This window comes from Patagioenas fasciata, chromosome 1 (assembly GCF_037038585.1).
Source record: "Patagioenas fasciata isolate bPatFas1 chromosome 1, bPatFas1.hap1, whole genome shotgun sequence".
NCBI classification, from domain to species: Eukaryota; Metazoa; Chordata; class Aves; order Columbiformes; family Columbidae; genus Patagioenas; species Patagioenas fasciata.
In genome coordinates, this window is record NC_092520.1 from 208761785 (window position 1) to 208783647 (window position 21863).

A 21863-nucleotide genomic window follows, 5' to 3' on the forward strand; every position below is an offset into this window, starting at 1 on the left:
TGAGGTTTTAAAATTTGTTGGTATCTAAGAAATGATTCTATGTAACTTTGACTTACTTCTGACATTCTGGTGGTTATGGGTGAGCAATAACAACCTTGCATAGTGACTGTGCTCTGGAAACTGACTCTGTAAAGTACTGTCACGAGATTCCAGGTTCCTTGTCTTACTGTAACGCTTCATCAGGTATTCAGAATTTATAAAAATGTATCTTCCAACCACTGTCCTGGAAAACCACACTAAGGCACACAAAAGATGAAGGTAAAGTGGTGTTCTGCTGAGCATCATTGCCAAGAAGACTTAATCTTCTGTCTTCTTACCTGTTCCTTTTCTTTCTCTGTTCTATGTTCTGCCTTTCCTTGATTTGAAAGCTGTATGATTTGATCATAGCTTTTCGCTCTCGTTCATCAAATCTCTTCTCCTCCTGCTGTGGGAGCAGGATCAAACCTGGTTAAGAAGAATCTAAAATCCTGATTCAGGAAAACACCCCAATTTAATGTTTCAAGCACATCAGATGCTCCAGTTTTGATACAGCCACACATGCCTTTTTCAGTCAGGCTTTCTCACTTTTGCATTTTCTACACCTGAGCCATCTTGCTTTACGTAGTCAATGCAGAAAGAGATCTCTGTGAGGTTATATGCCATGGGACAGACAGGTAAGTGACACATTTTTATTTTCGGTATTGTGATGTTTTTCAATTCACTGAAAAAGGACTTGGTATTAAGAGGGCATTTTAATAAGTTCTATTGTGCTGTATCAGTGTATTAAACTTTGTTCTATGTGTACTTTCTATAAATAATACTGAAAGCTAAATCAACACTAAAAGAAGCAAGAGAATACTGAAGTAACGGAAAGAATAAGACAGAAGGAGGCCAATAGAAAAAGACAAGAAAATGCTAAAGGAGACAGAAAATTTGGGAAAGAAGGAGATGGAGAAAATCTCTCCTGACAGAGAGAGGGGACAGAAATAGCCCTTTTTATCAGGCAGCGACAGCAAGTGCTGAATACATTCAAATCAAATTCCCACGGCCTGAGCCACCAAAAGCAGGAAGAGAGGCCTGAATCAGTGAAACCTGAACCTCAGCAAACCAGGGGATCCCACGGACAATGGGACGGAGTGAGGGCAAGAGAACACGCAGGACCGAAAGGAAGAGAAAACAGTCTTTTAGGCAGCTGGAAAAATTCCATTGGCAGTGAGTAATGAAGCAAAGGACAAATCCTCTTGCTTAGAGTCCTACTCCCATTCCTGCTTTTAACACATCCCTTCCTCAATACAATGCAGTGTTTCGATATAGCATGTGTGCCCAGGCAAATCGCTGCCTAAATCACCTACTCGCGGAACTGGCTCCTGGAAATATCTATGACATGATCAATAAGTGATGGGCTGAAAGTAACACCCAAAACACAGTCACGCACAGCTTTCATTTGGGGGAAAATAAAGAAAAGCAAAACCAGCAGGTGGTATAGCAGCTGAATACGTTTAATCTTATAAAATATTGACGTACTTCATGATACTGGAAAGAATAGCCATCTGGTACCTATTGTTCATAGTCCTAGAAACACTTCATATCAAATCAGAAATGATTAGAGCGGGTTTAAAAAGTGACAAGCCTCAGAGCTGTTTGAATTTAAGACTAATAGACCAGCTTGTATTTGTTCAGATACCTGCAGGATCTTCTGAGCCACTCACTCTCAGGGTACATGGCTGTGAATAAATGGTTTGTATTTTGAGTGACACCGAAAAAACAGCATTAGCTCATGTGCCTTAAAAACGATCTGCAGGCAGAACTGGAAATGCCATATGCCACAGAAAATATGTTGAAATCCTACACACCAGAGAAGCTGAGCCAAACCTATAGCACAAACACAATTTGAAAAGGAACAGTCCAAAAACAGTTTAAAAAAACTATTTTAGGATCAACAAACTTCTACTAACTGCTGTCTCTTCAGTTCACACAATGCCTAATTTTCTAAAGTCAAGCTCTTCAGGACTGCAGCTGTGTCCTTATGTGAATTTATGTGTTTAGCCCCGGGGGCTGCCTTAGGGACAGGCCACCACAGCAAAGCGCTCCAAAACTTTCATGGGCTTCCATTCCACATTTGACAATTCAAAGCCCGAGTTTTGATTTCCAAAGCCGTCGTTATTCTGAAACCTCGCCCCATCATGGATTTCAGGTCTGTCAAAGCCTTGTCAAGGCAGCTGATGGCAAAAGCCACACGCACTGGTACTCACGCGGGTACTTCAGAGCTGAATGTGCTCTGAAGACTTAGGAACCCCATGGGGGAAGAAAGAAGCTCAGGAAGGAATTCTAAGGGGTCACCAAACTGACTCACATCTCACAGTTGATTCACCCAGGAAGCTCACTGATGGAGTAAGGGCAGACTGTAAACAGAACTTGAAGCCAGACAAAGTTATTTCCATGAGATGTTGCATTTAGCTTGGATAATTGTGCACATACGCTTTGCATTCTGCTTAATTTTTTAAATTGCTGTTTTATTGAAGAGAACGGGTTTCATAAGCTTCACAGCTAAAAAAACAAAGGGCAAAGCACATTGAGAAATAATTGCTGATGAAAATCTCATAATTTTTGTAGTATGAATTCTTATATTCCTTTGATGTCCAGTAGGAAGGATTGCAACGACACAGGGAATAGGGTACTTTGAAAGGGAATGTTAATACTCTGTTCTTTTGACTCTGGCTTTGTAATATAGCTGCCAAGTAGTCAGTGGCCATGCTGAGTGCTCAGCATCTCGATGCGGCACATCCTAAGTACAGGCTTGATGAGATGAGGTGTTAGTTTGTGAGGTGTTCACTTCAGTATCTCCAGTCACAACTGCAGGTGGCTGCTACAACATCTGAATTAAACACAAACCACGTCACCTTTTGCTGCAAATCACCGAACGCTCCCTAAGATCAACAGATATTGCCAGTTCAGAATGTAACTCAACTGAGAGGTCTAGACTGTATCATAAACATGAGTCCAAGCCCAAGAGAAATCCAAATGTGCCTGACATCTCTCCAGCCCATGTTCACACTTGCCGAGCACACCGCAGCTTCCCACTTGGGAAAGCAGATGGATTTGTCCTGGTCAAGTTTCCTACTGTGTAACCCACACCGCTCATCCCGCCTACATGATGTGGAAAATAAATCAGTGTGTTGGGACAGGTCAGTCGGTGGGTGGCACAAAGGACTGGTTTTGAGGGCGGTTTAGATTAACAGCGATCAAAGACCAGGGAGAACCAAGCTGAGACTCACCCGCTTCCCTGGGCACACTCCTGCAAAGACAGCACACAAGCCATGGCTCTTCTCTATTATTGAAATACCACATAGATCTTTAAGTGTTATAAATAATGATGAATGCATATACTTTCTCAGACTAAGAACTGTAAAAAAAAAAAAGTGAAGTGTTGGTAGAAATGATATTGCAGGATTTGTATGTATGTGGGAGTAGCGATAAAACAAGTACGATGTCCCTGTCAGCCACTTGGAAAGCTGTGATTTCAGAACTGTTCCACATCCCAGTTATAGTATTGCAACAGGAAACAATGAGCATATGGGGAAACAACGATGATGATCTATAGTTTGAGAATGTATGAAATAGAGACAAGATGGTTCAGATGAAGTGGAGAGCTCCCCGTCGAAGACATTTATCTTAACTAATTAGCCATTTTGGGAGGAAACAAATCCCTAGCTGGAAGAAAGCTAAGTATGTTTTTACATTCCAACACCTAAAATTTTTAAAAAGATAATTCACATTTGAAATTGGAAGGAATCAGATCAGACCACACTGTCCCATGTGGGATTCATGGGATACTGACAGGCTAGTTCATCACCATTACTTTCTGAAATGTATTGCAAAGCAATAAATAGTTTGTTTTCTCTTACACTTCCTCTGCACAAGGAGAGGAAACATTTATACAAAAGCAATCTGAGCTGCTGTCTTACTGCCTTTAGCCATCTTCTCCTACATAATATGAATGTCATACACAACCATGTAGATTTGCTGGATTCTCAGAGGCTAAGATGTTTATTTCATGGTTATTTCATACATCAGGGGTGATACTTCCAGTTTTTCCAGAAGTAACTCCACTCAGGCTACTTTTCATCTAAAATGAGAGAGAATTCTGAGGACAGAAAGCCTATTAAAAATGGAAATACCTGTGGAGATTTACTGATCTTCAGCTAACCAGTCAATAATTTGCTTTAGCAGGTGGGTTGGACTAGATCATCTCCAGAGGTCCCTTCCAGCCCTGACCATTCTGTGATTCTGTGGTTATTCAACTCATCTCATCTACCTGGGAATAATGGAGCAGCGCATTCTCCAAATTGTCACAAAATGTCCATGTATTACAAGATTTAGTAAAAAGTAGTATTGGAAATCAAGAGACCCACAACTCCTAGTGCAAATTGTTTGGAACTGCTTATTTTAAAGAGTTTATCTTCAGTAGAGTACGCTAAATTCCTTGGTTACTATTTGAAGTATTTAAATAGAATAATTACACAAACACAGGACTGCTTAAAACGCCCAAAACACTTACTGAACATTGCGCTCTTCTTGTATCATTACTGGATGTCTTTCAGTAGTACATTTTAACTACTGTTTATTTTAATGTAACATCATACGTTACTGCTACTCCAAATTCCTTCTTAACCACAATGGTTTTCTTTTCAAACCAAAGCCGCCCCTTCTGGTCATGACACCGCTGAGGCATTTGAGCTGTCTAATATTCTCAAGCAGCTGTTTGTTGTATTTTTATGCTGCTTCTCTTCCGGCTTTGTAACTCGGTTTGCTGCCCCATGCAAAGCTCAGGGATGGATGTACAGAAGTTAATTTGCACACGGGGAGTGGGAGGACTCAGCTTAAGGCTGGGATCAAAGTCTTGTGATGCGTGCAATGCCGGGAGAGCCGGAATGAGCCACCTGGTCGATCCCATCGTATGTATTTTCACACACAAACCTGAGGAGTCCAACCACAAACCTGTACTTAAACCCTCCACTATCCAATCACAGAATCACAGAATGTCAGGGATTGGAAGGGATCTCGAAAGCTCATCCAGTCCAATCCCCCTGCCGGAACAGGAACACCCAGATGAGGTTACACAGGAAGGTGTCCAGGTGGGTTTGAATGTCTGCAGAGAAGGAGACTCCACAACCTCCCTGGGCAGCCTGGGCCAGGCTCCTGGAACCCTCACTGAGAAGAAGTTTCTTCTCAAATTTAAGTGGAACTTCTTGTGTTCCAGTTTATACCCATTGCTCCTTGCCTTAGCACTGATTGTCACCGAGAAGAGCCTGGCTCCATCCTCCTGACACTCACCCTTTATATATCTGTAAACATTAATGAGGTCACCCCTCAGTCTCCTCTTCTCCAAGCTCAAGAGCCCCAGCTCCCTCAGCCTTTCCTCACACGGGAGATGCTCCACTCCCTTCATCATCTTTGTTGCCCTGCGCTGGACTCTCTCCAGCAGTTCCCTGTCCTTCTGGAACTGGACACAACTGGACACAATATTCCAGATGCTGGTCATTCGCCTGCAAAAACAACAAAAAAAGCAAACAGGGCTTTCAGAATGAGCGTTTTGGTAGTTCACGCAGCACAGCCTAAGGGCCAAGATAAATCTGAGGGGAACAAGGCCTGTTCTGTGTTTTCCCCCCTTTTTTATTTTTTTCCACAGGATGCCCACTCCCGCCAGGTGCCTCAGCGCTGGCGCATGGGCTTAGACCGCGGCTCCTGAGCTGGGTGTTTGTGGGTAGCCCGGGGGCCAAACGCCTCAGTCCCGCTGGGTCCCCATCGCTCCGGCTGCCGGAGCAGCCCCGGCCTCGGCCAGGGACGGCTCGTTGCGAGCCCAAGATGGCGGCGGCTGGAGCAGAGAGCGCGAACCGGCCGGGAACCCCCGCGCCTCGTTGTGAGTCCAAGATGGCGGCGGGTCAGCCCTGTGGGCCGGCGGGGGAGGGGCGGGGGCGGGGTGGGTTTCCATAGCGGCGGCCGCTGGTGTCACACCGGGGCACTTCCTGGTTGGAGGCCGCCGGTCCCGGGGCAGCAAGCAGGGAAGTGCCGCTGGGGAGGAGGCGGACGGAGGCCCCGGAAGGAGGAGGAAGCCGAGCAAAGGTAGGGGCGAGCCGGGACGTCCGGCCATTGTGCGGCTCCCAGCGGGGTGGGCGGCTGGACCCTTCCATTCCCGGGGTGCGTGTGTGTTTGGGGGAGACGCCGCGCCGGACCTCTCCATTGAAGCGGGCGGGGTGGGATCCAGTTCCTAGAGAGCTGAGGGGAGGCGGGTCCTACCATCCTCCCCGGGGGGGAGCCTGGGCTGCGCGCACCCCCCGCGGAGCTGGGGAGGTGGAAGAGGCGGGAGCCGGCTCCCGGAGGGTATCGGGGTGCTTCAGACTGTTCCATTCCCAGCGGAGGGGTGTGTGTGCTTGGAGGGTCCCTACTATTTCTGATGGGAGGGGGCAGCGTGTGGGGAGCTCCGAGCGGAGGCGGCTGAGTTGGGAGTGCTGGGGGAGCCCCCGGGAAGCCCCATTGGGGTCCCATTGTAAGGCTTGAGGGAGGTGTGGCTGCGGTGGGGGGGGGTCGCCCCGGGAAAAGGCGGCCCCAGGCAGGGGGGGTGGGCTCCTCTTGCGGTAATGCGGGCTGTGGGGGCCGGGGCCTCTGCAGGCACAATGGGGATGAGGAATCGGGGGGACGGGGGTGGTGGTGGTGGTGGTGGTGATGTGTGCTTGGGGGTCTCGCAGCTGTGGTCACACACCCCTTGTGGCCCCTATTTTCTGTCAAGGTGAGAAGCTGTAATACCAGCCTCTGGAGCAGGGAGGTTTGGGGTGGCTGAGCCCTCCTTTTAACGTGACTTTCTGGCACCGCCGCCTTTCTGTACGCGCTCCCTCCTGTGCTCTTTGCGATACCTCAGGTGTGTGGTGACAAGTGGAAGGTACAGGAGGGGCCGCAGACCCCGGTGCTTCACTCCGTCTCCATAACGCTCCCCCACCCGGGACCATCAGCCAAACAGCCAAATATCAGCTGTTTCGGGTTCTTTCTGCGGTGTGGATGTTCCCCGTAGGAAACCACCGCGGCCATTGAACGAGGGTCAAGAGGCGGCTTCAAAACGCTGTCGCCAAACTCCTGTACCAGTCGTTTGCCCGCGAACACTCGAGAATAACTTTCTTTGTGCCGCTCTCTGCTTGGAGCAGCTGCACAGAAACTGCCTGTGAGCGTGGCTGGTTGTCGGCTTTCGCTCAATTGTACAGCGCAATGAAAGCAAATGTGCATCTGTCTCGTTCGCAACAAATGTATTTTTGTGGAGGGTCAGTTCAGTGAGAATACTTGTATTAAATGATTGTGCTCTGTGGTTATTTAGCTCCGTGTGTTCCCTGCAATAGAGAACTGCTGTGTGACAGCCGAAACTCCAGCTCTGCCAGGCGGGTGGACGTGAAATTCAGCGGCCAATCAGCACAGCCTGAAACTAAAACCAATTTGCTTCAACGCTTTGTAGTGTAAATATTCCTGCTATGAACAAAGAGGAGGGTGTGCCCTGCTGTTTGTTTCATTTGTACTTTTATGTGCTTCCTCATTTGTGGCCGGTGAATGATTTTGTGCAGGTTCTTCAACTGGAGTAGACTTATTTTGTTACAAGTTTTACATTTGCACCGTCTTGGGGCATTTTGCTGAGCTGGGAAGCTCAGAAACTTGGTGCTATATTAGAAATTTTGATTATGTTCTTTTTAATAGTCTTAAGCAACTTAGTTTTGCTTCTTTTTAACTTCTGTTGTTACTGATTGTAACTTTGATGTGAATTCAACTTGGATGCAGTGTGAAATAATCACTTAGTAGAACTGCGTTTTAACCGGCTGTTCTTTTGCCCTCTGATTATACAATATGGAAACCAGTAATTTCAAAACTTAAAAACATGTGCTTCTGAAATGCCTGTACTTGTTTTCTTTGAGGGGGGAAACATTTTGGTTTAAAGAAGAAAGGAAATGATAGTAAAATAAGGATTTGTGCCAGACAGGCTCTGTTTAGACTGTTTTGTGTGTATGTGTATACACACGTTGCTCTTGTGATTTCTGCTTCTTTGGAATTGGGGTATAAATTCGTAATGTTCACTCCTGAGCATTGAACAGATACACACAGACTAGACCTGAATCTTAATTGCCAGCTTAAAGGAAAATCTTTGACCTGGATAGAGTCATTGTGTGTAGAATTATCATATGCTGTCATTTACTTGCAATCTGGCTCATATTAAGTATCCTGAAACAGTATTGGGTAAAAAAAGAGACCTGGCACCAAATGTGGAAGCAGATAATCTGTTGTACACCTTCATATTCAAGTACTAATAATAAAGAGCTTCTCTCACTGGAGGTTTTCCTTTCCAATCTCAGTCAAAATGCTGATAGTTTCACAACTACTTAAGGTAAATACCACCCAGGGCTGGTAGGTGTGTGTTAGTAGAGGAAATACTGGGCGGAATACAAGGGTTAGCTCTTCAGGAAAAGAGACGGATCAAAGGTATGTGTGTGGTGGTGGTTTTCTTTTTTATTGCCTTGTTAATTGCAAGGAAAGGCATAAAGGACGTCGGGTACTATTTTGAATAAAAAGGCAGTTTTTCCAAGATGTTATCTTTCAGCAAGACACTCAACAACTAATAGTCGTTCTTTCTCTGGTGTGTTGTAGTTGGCGGTGTTTCTGTGCAGGAGAGAGCCCTGCAAGCATTGCAATAAATCAGGTTGTTGGCTGAGAGAGCTGAGTGATAACTGTTTAGTTTCTCACCCACATCCTTAGGAAAAGCATCAGTATTGTTATGCAGTAGAAAGTACAGACCTTCTGACTTCTCCTGACTTTCCAATACTGCTTGCTATTACTTTATCTGAAATTACAGATTAGAAGATGAAACTTCCCTTTTTTAAGCACTTTCTAATAGTAAAATGGCCTTCAGCAAGATGAAGGAGGGAAATTTTATAAAGGATATATGCAGCATTATTTCAAAGAACAAAAACTGAATTTAACTAGAAGTCTGTATTGGCTTGTAAACAGTTATTAGCAATAACTGGGAAAAATATTTAGACATAGAAGGTGAGATAGTGACATTTAAGATCTGGAAGTTGGAGTTCAAGTTGCTGTGGTGTACAGAACATTTTCTTGTCATGGTTATGATGCATGTTTTAAGTTAGTATATAGATGCTATGTTCTCCCCTACTTATTTCCTTAGTGTTATATAACTAGATTCTTATAAATGATATGGTGCATAATTATGCTACTGTTAACCTTAAGTGGGTTTTAGAACTGATGTGTTTTTTTCTTTTCCTAATGATCAGCCTTTTCCTGTACATACACACAATAAAATGTCGTGTAACGTGGTGTCTCTGAGGCAGAGTATTGTTAGTTCGTGTTTACAAAAGTAAGGTGAGACTATACCTTTGGAAAATCCAGTTCAACAGGAGACTCCGGTCTTCCAGTTGACTCCACGTATGACTGAGGAACAATTTGGGCCCAAATGTGGTGTGAAGCTCTGGTCAAAAGTGCTTTGGCCCTGGGTTGAGGGCTGTCTGGATGACTCGTTTGCTGTTCTTAATAGCTGTAATTAGTCCAGTAAATAATTAAGAGCTATGGAAGTTGTGTTTGATAATTTTGACATCAGTAATCAAAAGGCAGCTGACAAGACTGCTGTTCTAATGATGTTTTAACCACTTTATTTTTGATGAGGCTGTGTGTGCCTCAGTATTTAATTAATCAGCCATTCAGAGAAAATTGACAGGACCTGCAATTCAAACTGTTCTTTGGTGGTTGCACCATCTCACAGCCTTGTGTTTATCTGTGATTTTTTAAAACGTTTGCGTATGTATTTCTCCAGCACAATACCATTTTCTTTGCCTATGAAGCCTCTACCCCACGTTACTTTTTCAATGCAAAAAAGGTTGATTGTAATTTTCAGTTTGCAGTGTTACCAAAGGCTTCCTTTTGGCAGCTGGACCTTTTTGTGATATGAATCCAGTCCAGTGGTGGTTTCTCTACTTCTTTGGCCTGTGCTGTTAGTCTGTAAATGTTATATGAAGTCATACTTGAGAAGAAGATATTTTCTTATTTTATTTTTTTTAACATTAAGAGATCAGGAGAGTTAAGACTTGAAATCTGAGTCAGAACAAGATATCATCTGGCTGAATTAGCACAAGTTTATCAAGTTCTTAATGATTCTGAAAAGAGGAAATAAATCACACGATATTCCTTAATTTACAGAAACTCTATTTGTGCGGATATTAGAGGAAAACTTTATAGCTTAATAGATATGTGTGGTTGCCTTTTTTTTTCATCTCAGCTGTGAGCTGAAGTTACTTTAGTTTCACTGTTCTGTCAGATCTGTATGAACTTGCTTTTAGCAGCAAGATAGAGACGATATAATACATATTCCAAAATGTACTTGCTATGCTGTCATTGTTGGAGGTTAAAACCTCTATATTTCGCTTCAGGGAGAACCAGGCACGTTGTTAGTGAATCCATAACTGTCTTAGTTGTTTATTTTTTTAAAAATGTTGATTATGAATTGACTGATCTGATGGTTTAGAGTTGCTAGAAATGGGAACTGAGGAGGAAGTGTTGGAACCTAATGCCAACCCATGCTTATTTATTTACCTGTAGATCTTGTGAGCATCTTCGTATTGCATCTTCTTGCAAGCTGAGGTTGCTGAAGGAAAACACTACTGTAGTATTTTCAGTTGGCGTGTCTGTATTGTAGCCTTGTACTTTTAACTTCTGAAGAATGTTTGTTATCTTTTGGGAACCGTTATATTTTATGAACCAATACGTGCCCACGAGTTCATAATATGAATGTTAGAAGAAAGGGCATGTTTAGACTTGATAAACCTCAAAATATATCCATAAGCAGAGAAGTTCCTCAGTCATAACAAATACATCTTTGTGTTCTTTTTTTAATGAGGATGAAAAGATAGTAGGAAAGACAGTTAATATATTAACATTTATTCTAGTTATTTGAAGTTGAAAAATTAACTTGTCTCTTTTATCGTCAGGACATGTATACCTCTGAGAAACCTTCTCCAACAAGAGACTTTGCTTCAAGACCCGTCTTGGATTATATGCAAAGAAGTTTCCAGTCATGAGTGAGTAGATTTGTTTATTTAAGAAAAAAGAAACCCTTAGTTTGCAGTTTAGAAGAAATGTGTTTCTGTAGTGGGTTTTGGAAGGTGGTTCTTCCTCAAAAATGTTTATACTGAATTTTATCTCTTCAGCCTTTAAAAATAACCAAGTATAGCTGACATTTGGCACATGGTGTTCTTAATGTGCAAATATTTGATCTATGTGTGCTCTGTAAGGCTTCTGTGTTGGTAGTCTGGTATCATTTTCAAGAAGGTGAATTCTGTAACAAGCTGATGTTTGTTTTCTTTTACAGTATAAATAAAATACGTAACTTGGGGAAAATCTTTTGGGTTTGCTAACAACTCCAAAATATGTGACCATCCAGTAAATTAAATTAGCTGGTAGAAATCCAACATAAAATGAATGGACTTCATTTTATGGGAAAAAATAAATATATTACTCAAATTCCAGTAGAGAGATCTGATCCCAAAGGAATTTTGGCATGTGTGGAAAGATTTGAGCTATAGAAAACTGTGACTTAAGATCTGTTTTGGTTGGAAAAAAGCAGGTGAAAGACACCAGAAGTTTTGTTTTAGGCCATATCTGATGGGTAAAATAATTTCTTTTTAGTCAACTGTTGTGAGTATTTAAAGGTCTTTCATAAGTTTTATGGATGTGAGACTTTGTAATTTAATTCTTGGCAGGAACATCACTTACCTTTACATCGTGTAGAATAAGGATACAACTTCATATGCACAGGAACTGTATTTATTATGTAGCTCAGTTTCAGCACAACTGTTCTGAATCTGTTTGAGAACGAGCATCTAGTTTGTAGGATAATTATATCTTATGTTAGTAAAATAAGAATCTTTGATGTTCTGGGAGGAAGTGAGGGAAGAAAATTGTTGGTTAAATTCCTTGTCAAACTAAATGAAAAATGACTGTTCTTGTCATCTGGAAGAAAAAAAAGAATGATGAAGGACGTGGTTGCTAAATGCAGCAAAGGAAAGAATACAGCAAAAAAACAAGACAAAGAATTGCTGAACTCCAGGGTTCATGCTTAGTGCAGATAGAACAATTTTAATATTTATATAGGATTTTATCTGTTTTAGCTTTCATATTGCTGTTCACACGTGTTTACTTTCTGACGTTTAAAGTATTTACTGTATTGCATAGATGACAACTTTACAAGCAGTTATTCAAGTACCTGAATATCCTGATCTGGCAAACACTACTATATTAATTTTCATGTTTTTTTATAGAGCATCTCACGTGCTTAAACATAACAAATAAGTGTCTTTTAAGCTTTTGAATCATGGTGTGTTAAGTGTGACTCACCGAGGTGTAGCTGTGATGATGTTGGTTTGAGTGCAACGAATACTGTCATGACTTGAGCAAAACATCATTGATATTGGTGAGATTTTGACTTGATTCCAGACCAGAGAGTTTAGCTTTACATTAGCAAGAATGAAGACCCATATTCAAATGAAAGGTAACACTCTGGCAGTACTTTTTGTGGTGATTAATAATAATGTTATTCAAAATACAGTCTCTTCTTTGCAGGACGCTACGTTCCTGTGGTAGATAGATGCTTAAATCCACGCTAAGTGATTGGCTTCCAGGGCACAAAAGAAAATGCTGCTTTTTTTTGAAAATATGGTTCAGCTCGTGTAGGATTTCTTGGTTTACAGTTTGCTTCAGAGGAACTGGAACTATAAATATGGTCTGCATAGTTTTAGGGTCCCCTCTACTAAATACCTCAGTCTCAAAGGTCTTTATCATCTTATGAAGATGCATTTATTTGCGTAGTTCTGTACAGGTAAGCTTATTCACAAGGTCACCTAGAATTGCTAGATGTGTTTGAAGTGATGGGAGTGCCTGGTATTCATCACCTGGTGTAATTCAAACCCCAAATCTATCTAAAATGTGAGGATGCTAAACGTAGGAAGGCTAATAACTTCTTGGTTGATAAATTCAGAATACTGTTATGTATAGACTACATTATAGAATCCTACTTGTTATTATCTTGTGATACACTTGATGCAATATATATTTCCCTTGCTGTTTGTGAAGGGCTTTTCCACACTCGCAGTCCTACAATGATTAAATAACTTATAATAATATCTGCTATAAATTTATTCACAGGCAGTTCGTATCTATTTGGTTTTCTGCCAGCCTTATTCACTCGTTTAAAAAGCAATTTTTACCTTGTATCATATTTGTCGTTTTAGCAGCTTGTTACATAGAGCATATTATTTTATTGAAACAGCTTGTAGAAGTAAATCTGTAGTATATTGGTACTTAAGACACACACACAAGCTTATTTTTAAGCAAATGATGAGTTAATTTTTTTTGGAAAGTGACTGGGGAACTCCTGCTGTTGTATATGTTGTAATAGTTATCAGGTGTATAGGTAAATGCTTCAGATCCTGTTGCGCCGGTTCTTCTCCAACATTGGGGAAGAGTGTTGACGGAATTGCAAAGTCAACCGTTCCTGGTAGTTGTTTTTAGTTGTTGGGCAATACAGGGAATCTGAAGAGGTGTTAAAACTGAGGCATTCTCTCTTAAAGCTCTTATTTCTGTGATCTGCCTTTATATGTTATAATTAATAAGACAAATCTGTATTTCAAATTTATATTTTAACATTGTGTGCCCCATAGGACAGTAAGGTCACATGCTTAAATTGTGGGTAAGAGTATACAGTGTAGCTAAGTTAGATTGGTTTTACCATTTAACAGATAACTTGTCAGAGAAACCTTGGCTGTATGTAACCTGGCTAGAATGTCATATCACAGAAAGAATTGGTTGAATTTTCGATGTTTTTCCTCAGTTGTTGACATTTAGCTGCCAGAAAACGTGTAGTGTCATGATAAATTCTTATGATTATGAACTGCGTTTGGGAGTTTCCCTGTGCATTCTCCTTTGAAGAAAGGTCAGTGCACTGAACTTATTCAAGTGCCTCCAATGAACTCAGTTTGCAAACAATTAAAATAAATGTTAGTACATACTATTGCAACAAACTGCTGACATCTTCATTTTTCATCCCCCTTAAATATATATGGGGAAAATTGTACAGAATAATTCTTTCTAGCTTTGTCTTTTTGCTCTTAGTTTAGTTCCCCACACCCTAAAAACACTGCATGCAATTGGGAAGTTAAGCTGCTATTCTTCAGTGTTGTCTCTTCAGGTTTTCCTCGCGATGGGCTGAGGGCAGGAGTGCGTTTTGTGTGTTTGGAGAGATGCTGTGCGATGTAACCTTAGATTTGGAAAATGGTCAGTGTGGCCTGGTAGTGAGGTGGGAAACGTTTTGCTTCACCAGTTCAAATCAAGACCACAATGGTGTGATTAAAGGCTGCTTCTGTTTGATGTCTGGTTATTTGTCTTGACCTCTCATTACAGCTGGCTTTCTAGTTCGTGTTCACAGAGGAACCTTAGGGTTTTGTGATTTCTAAAGAATTTTCTTTCTTTTTGCGTTCTGGTAGTGTGTGTAAAGAAATAGTTTTGGCTGTTGCTTTCTTTGTTCATGGGCGATAAACTTGGGAATTAAAACAAATGTTAAGGTCAGCCTTAATAGATAATATAATGCTTTAGCAAGTATGTGTTACTATTCCTACACTTGCAACAGCGAAACGTGTGTTCTGGGCTTTTCTAAAACTTTCTACGCTAAGAAAAGTCTGTTTGGTTAAGGCTGGGTCAATTTTCCCCCCTCACTTCCAGCCTGCCCTCCTTCCATGCCAGAATGAATTTGTAGTGAGCTGGGGACAAGTCCAACTATTCACAAAATAACTGCTGGGAAATGGACAATATTTTGAGGCTTACAGAAAGTGTAAGGTGCCTGTTTATTTTCTGTATTTTAGAGTAAAGTGTTGCAAATGACAAAGCTGATTGGTGTAGTTTAAGAGGCTTTTTAGTCATCAGTTCTTTTCAGTGAGCTGAGATTTAAAGAACGGAAAACAGCATAAGTTCTGATTCATACATAAAACTGCATGCTGGGGAAGGAAAGCTTAAAATTAAGCTAAAATTTCTTTAAAATGAAATACAATAATAAGTAGCTAAAGGATGTTGGATTATTATGTTACATGCTAAGTTTTTATTTGAGTTTTTGAAACATGCACCCTGAAAACCCCTTTATAAAATTCAAGTTTGAAGATACAGTCTGAAGTGTTTTCTGTAACAATTGATTTCACAGCACAACTATCTTCTAATCTTTAGAAATATTGTGACTTGAGAAATACAGAAGAAGCTGTTGTGTCCTAGGTCCTCTTTACTGAAATTAGAAACAGTTATTCTTTAGGAAAAACTGAAGATCTGAGTGGCAAAGAATTGCAGGACATGGGGGATAAAGAGGCATAACGCAGATTTGAAAAAGCTTAGTTTGAAGACTTGGCATATGTTAAAAATATTTAAAGAATTAAATAATAGTAACCACCCCTCCAAATTGACTGTCTGGAAAAGAATGAAACCCACAAGATACTTAAAAAAGCTACTGTGTATTAACAACCCCATAAAAACTACTTCATTACTAACATTAGTATTTATCTTACATGCTCTATTTTTTCTTGGAACCGTCAGGAGAATTTACCCCTGTATGTAACTGTATTGGCACATGAACACTTGTACCAGAAGTAGTGTAGTAACTGTTTTTTCGTAGTGGGAAGATGAAGCATGAAAAATACATATATCCTAAGTTGTTTGGCTCCTGAGCCTGGTGGTCAGAAGCGCTTCCCATTCTTGATCTTGCTTTGCTTTTATTCTCCTTTGTTGTCTTAACTCTTCACTTCTGTTCCCTTCAGATGCTGCTGGTTAATCCTGGATCTGCTGGGTGTCTGCTTGGGTAGCGCAGCTCATACTTGAGGGAGGCGATCAGCAAGTGCGCTAGAGAGAGTTTTCTGACTTAAACCGCAGATTCAGAGGTCAAAGTTAATGAGTTACAGAAAGTTGTACGGACTTGTGGAAAAGCTTTGAATGAAGCTGAGTTTCGTTGAAACGGTCTGGCCTGCAGGAGTCGAGGCTGAACTGAGGGTCTTGAAAATTCTCCTTAAAATGTTGCGCTTTCCAATAGAGGCAGGTGGTGGCCTTTCCCTGTTGGAGTTTCTGCATTTTTGCTCCTTGCATGAGCATTCCTGAGGTTGATTTGAATGGGCTGGCCTCCCTAAGCTGCTTTCTGCATAGCTGTAACGCAGGGAGGGAAGTGCAGGGGCGAGAATCAGTGGTTGGAGGGTGAGGCTGTCCTTTCCAGTGGGAATTCTGTTTTTCCTGTGCCCGTAATGTGTATGAACTGTAGTTTAAGTTGTTTAGGAACGTAGTCATCTTAGGCTTCTTCTACATGAAGTGAGGAGAAGCATCTCCAGAGGGCTAATCAGATCTTGGGTGACCCAGTTTCTCACCAATGCTGTAATTAACCTGCTCCTCTAAATACAGAGGGTGCATTAGTCGCAATAAAACATAAACCCAAATACTTTACATGCACATGTTAATAGAAACCTACTTGTTTTCTTAATATTCACATTTGATGATGTTGGATTTCTAGTTACTTATTCAATTGACATAATGTTGCAACTTCTCAGACCTTGTGAGTTGTTTTTTTTCCTGATAGTACAGCTATTTAAAGATATCGGAACACAAACGAAAGCTTTTTGTAATTTGTCTGCATTTAAACAGACTTTTAACATTAAACCTCCATTTTTAGGGTACTTGGGACTGGTAAGCTGGCTTTCCTTGCACTTAGAATTTATTCAGATTGAAGAGGAAGACAAACACTTTTGAGTTTGGTTCTGTCACTTTTTTAACCGAACAAAATAAATCTTCAATCTCCATAGACTGAACTGAAGTCATTTTGTTTTCTGAAGCTTTGCAGGTGGTTGCAGCTACTAAAAATGTATATATTGCATTCAGAAACTGTGCTTCAGGTGATACGTACAAGTTCAGTAGTCTCACTTTCTGTAAGGCGAACGGGTACTGTGTAGTGTTTACTGTTAGTTAATAATGTATAGTAAGGCTAAATTTTTTAAAACCCTTTGCATATATTTCAAATACATTTAAACTAATATATATTATACATATATTTTGTTTTACCATAAATGGAACTTCAAAGCTATCTTCTTTCAGTTGGGCTTTCTCCCTGTGGGATTAAATTGATGGTCAGATTGACAGGGTTTCTCTAAATTAGTTAGTCCAACATGACACCTGTGTTTAAACTGATGTAATTTCTGTTTGTAAACCAAGATGTTGGCACTGGCAGGAAACTGTTGTTGGTTTTGAACTGACAGGAGACTTGTGGCAGGAAAATTACCATCCTGAATGTAATTGAAGTACCAGCCTTTTTGTATACACGGTTATTGCTCCCTGAATATGTCCTTTATAGACACTGGCACTTGACATGTATTCTGTTGTGTTTGCAATGAACATTAAGGTTGGATTATTTACAAATAATTTACTTTGTGCCACTGTAACTCTGTGTGTGTGTCCAAAATAGTGAAGATTATATATTTAAATATTTTTATATTTAAACATTCATTTACATATTACAGTTGCATTATGTATTTATGTATATTTTTTATTTATATTATAAATTATGTACTTACATGAAATATGTAACAATAATTTATGTGTGTATATATAGCAGGACAGAGTCCTCTTTCTAAGTTTGTCTGCGTCTCACTGTTTTGATTGATGGGCAGTAATGACTGCTTAATTTTTCTTGCTAATTAGCGTACATGGAAGTACATACTTTTGGCATAATATTCTCCTGTTACGGTGTTTTTAAATTTAAATCTCAGTTTTTGGGCCTATCTCTGTAGTTCTTTATATAGAACATTGCACAATAATGCCTTTATTGCTGGTCTTTGCTAGTCCTGCAGCAGAAGAACACTGTAACCTTGTTCTCTGGGGTGAATATCAAGTATCCACCGCTATGTAAGCAATTCATATTTCTGGGATCTTATTCATCCTGTGATAAGTTGAGGGTGGCATTCAAGTACACTCCAAAGCAGGGAAGGATGCAGAAACTCATGGCTAAAATACAGGTGAAAAGCGAGAGCTCTAAATGTAGATGTTTGGACAGGCACCCTCCTCTCTGCATGGGGCACTATATAGACACAGAACAATGTTCTGTTAATACTTACTGCAGGGAGGACTCTTTGAGGCTGCAGTTTTAAGCTTTCTAGTGGTGTTATCGTTTCCTATTGAATTAGAGAATTCACACAACAACGGCTGAGTCAGCTGAAGGATCAGAACTGGGTTGAAGACAACCTTTTTTTTCCAACAACTGTGTTAAGTGAGGTTTTCAGAAGACTTTCCTTGCCTGTTGTGAGTCATGTTGTTCTCTCCATACAAATGATTGAATAATACGCACCACTGTGTTGGAAAAGTGAAGCTGGTGCTGCTCATTACTGTACCTTTTATCACAGGTAAGAAAACCAATGAGCCGCAACCTCATTTTATATTATCTATGCTCATATTCAAGAAATAAAACACGTGATTTACAAGACATATGGCTATTTCAAGCTAAACTGACCTGTGTTTCAAGCAAACCTGCTCTGACATTCTGTACCCAATTTTTGATGGAAAACAACCTCTTTGATTTGTAGCAGGGATGGAAAATATTTGGCATTGTTGCCATAAGTGGGGTTATGCAAGTAGTCCCAGCAGGACGACCGGCTCCATGACTGACTCTGTGTTTGTTTAAATTTAAGATCTTTTCTTTACTTAACCTCTCCAATCTCTTGTCCTTTCAGTGTCTCAAGGATGGTTGCAGATGTTTGTGTAAACAAAACAGCTACACTTAGGTGCTATCTTATCAATCAGCTGATTATAAGGTTCATTTAATCTCTCATTGCAAAATAACCCTCTATAATTAAAATACTTTAATTCTTAAAATTATGTGGGAGTCTGACAAGGTAGCACTGGATGTTTTTGAAGGCTCTTGGAATGTGTGTACCTGTCCTGCTCAAAATGTCTGAGATGGGCAGAAAACTCTGCAGGACTTCCAGGTTGGATTGGGAAGCTGGTGTGTTGAGGTTTCTTTTTCTTCTTTTCTTCTTTCTTTTTTAAAAAATATTATTTTCCTCCTGCCTTATTTTGTGCAACATAATAATTTCTGGAATGGAAGGCACAGCAACATGCTGCAGAATCTCCAGTGGTTTTCAGCAGTGCAGTCATTAATCTAATAGATCACTAATATCAAAAGGCACTTTGTTTTAATAAAGCACTTTAGTTTGCTGTAGGAGAGGATTCTTGAATGCAGCCTTTCTGTTTCACCCTTGAAAAGCTCTTTGAAAACCTGCCTGATTCCGTGGTAGTACTGAAAGGCTCGCTCAGAGCCCTTTGGAGCAGGAGTCAGACTTTCCACAAATTTTAGGGACATAAGGAAATATGTCTCTCACCAGAATGTGTTCTGTTTTTGTTCAATATAAAGCCTTTTCCTTCTCTTATTTATTTATTTTTGGTATTAGAAATCTGTACAACATTATGTGAGGAGTATTATTTTGTGCTGCAGCAATTTCTGAGTTGTACAAACACTCTAATGACACAACCCTCCCCCAAACTTACTTTTTGGAGGTGATGCTCTGTTCTCATCAGCGATGCTGCACTACAGCCGTATTTCGTGTCCGTTCTCCAGATCCTGCTTGCTTTGCGTGCTCCAGAGCAGTTATATTTCGTATTACTTTATATCTGGTTGTAAAACATCAGACAAGCTTTTAGCTTTCTCTTATTTCCCCCCAGTTACAGCAAGTTACTGTAAGACTGTTTGAAGGATGTCAGGGTTGGTCTTGGAGGATGGGAGAGGCAAAAATGGGTTTATAGTTTGCCTTCAAAAGTTTAGGTGCAAACTGAAAAGTTTAAACTTTGCTTTTTATTTCCTCTCCACTTCCTCCCCACACCAAACTCTTCCTATGCTGGAAGCAGTGATAAAGATGTCTTTAGTTTTTTATTTAACTCTGTGTTAGGAATGTACTTTTTAGAGCAAAGGCTAAGGAGTCACTTTTAGTGACGTTTCAGTATTTATTTATTCCCCATGCATTTAAACAAACTAAACTGATATCTATGTGAAACTCACTGTGAGGCTCTTGGGTGCTGTGTATCTTTTTAATACATTGGTCGTTAAGTGGAACATCCATTTTGGAGAACCGACTCTTAATTTGTGTTTCATGTAATGCTGTGTATTCAGTGGTTCTAGTAGATGATATAGCAAGGCCAGGTTACCTGTGTGTTGTCCAGTGACACCCAACAGATCAAGGGGAGGTTTAGATTGGATATTAGGAAAAAATTATTCACAGAAAGGGTTGTTGGGAATTAGAACAGGCTGCCCAGGGCAGTGGTGGAGTCACCGTCCCTGGAGGGCTTTAAAAGGCGTTTAGACGAGGTTTTTAGGGACATGGCTTAGTGCTAGGGTTAGGTTATGGTTGGACTCTGATCCTGAGGGTCTCTTCCAACCAAAATGATTCTATGATTCTAAGTTCAAGGATAAATCTGCTGCAAAGGGATGATGGTGGCGCTTCTGTTCCCGTTCTTTAGCACTGGTGTAGTACCACGGGTACTTAAAATAGTGCGTTAAAATGCCTTGCTATGATATTGGGTGGAGTGAAGCAGTTCAGACCTTTCTTGTCTGGACCATGGGCTGAAGCATGACATGATTTTAAATTCTCTTCAGCTACAGAAAGAGCATGGAGAACAGTAAATGTGCTACAGTGTGCAAAAATGGGGACCGAGGCACTGGGGCACGGACAATTCCTCTGTCTTGGCTCTTGTAATAGGTAGGTAAGTTGTTCTTTAGGTGGATGGCTTGGTCGTCTTAAAGTGGAGCTGAATAAAGAAGCCTCTTTCTCACAGAATCATGGAATGGTTGGAGTTGGAAGAGACCTCTGGAGATCATCCAGTCCAACCCACCTGCTAAAGCAGGTTCACCAGAGCAGATCACACAGGAAGGTGTCCAGGTGGGTTTGAATGTCTCCAGAGAAGGAGACTCCGCAACCTCTCTGGGCAGCCTGGTCCAGGGCTCTGGCACCTCAAGGGAAAGAAGTTTCTCTTCATATTCAGATGGAACCTCCTGTGCTTCAGTCTGTGCCCGTTGCCCCTCATCCTCTTGTTGGGCACCACTGAAAAGAGTCTGGTCCATCCTCTTGACACCCACCCTTGAGATATTTATAAACATTGATGAGATCCCCTCTCAGCTTCTCTTCTCCAGTTCTCACTGCTGCTTTCCTGCTCTAACACCAGCGCAGTTCACCTGCAGGAACTGTCACTGGGATGCCCAGATGTTTCCCCTCAACTTTTCCATTGCTGAGAGAATAAGAGAACTCTCTCGTTAGCAGCTAAGCCATGTATATGCTTTGTGGGAAGCAGGACTCGCTATGAAGCAAATGGGACCTGCAAGTTACAGCGCACCACTGAAGAAATCCACTCCTAAGAGCAGAGGCAAAACAGATAAAGATAACCACAAGCAGCCACTTACCTGGTATATGCATCTCAAATACAACTCCAGCATTAGCCGTAAGTAGTTGTGCTTAACATGATTGTCATGTTCAGATACTAAGCTCAGATTTTTAAAATGCGTTAGTTAAGAAACTTTTTAAAAGACTGCATTTTCTGGGAGGGCAGGAGGCAGAAGTGTGAACAGTTAATCTCTGGTTAGAGCACAACTACCTTGAGCAGACAGGCCTGGTTTGCTTCCATACAAAGGAGGGTGCGTCACTTCTGGGCTGCATGACCTTCAGGCTCATTTCCTTCTGTTACTTTTGAAGTAGCATATGTCTGTTTATGAAAGTGTTTTCATCAGTAAGTAAGCTATATTT

At 41.0% G+C, this 21863-nt stretch overlaps 1 protein-coding gene across 4 annotated transcripts in view; it reads left to right on the forward strand.

Annotated features, from left to right (window-relative positions):
- Positions 1-5994: 5994 nt before the first annotated feature.
- The window catches only part of USP6NL (USP6 N-terminal like), a 132389-nt gene continuing 116520 nt past the window's right edge, over positions 5995-21863 (forward strand). The window contains exons 1-2 of one of the 4 annotated variants that reach the window (XM_065845604.2): positions 5995-6102; positions 11004-11093. In XM_065845604.2, the coding sequence (XP_065701676.1) occupies positions 11090-11093 (4 nt within the window). In that variant the 5' untranslated portion in view covers positions 5995-6102; positions 11004-11089. The other 3 variants (XM_065845612.2, XM_065845620.2, XM_065845629.2) reach the window with 3 other exon arrangements.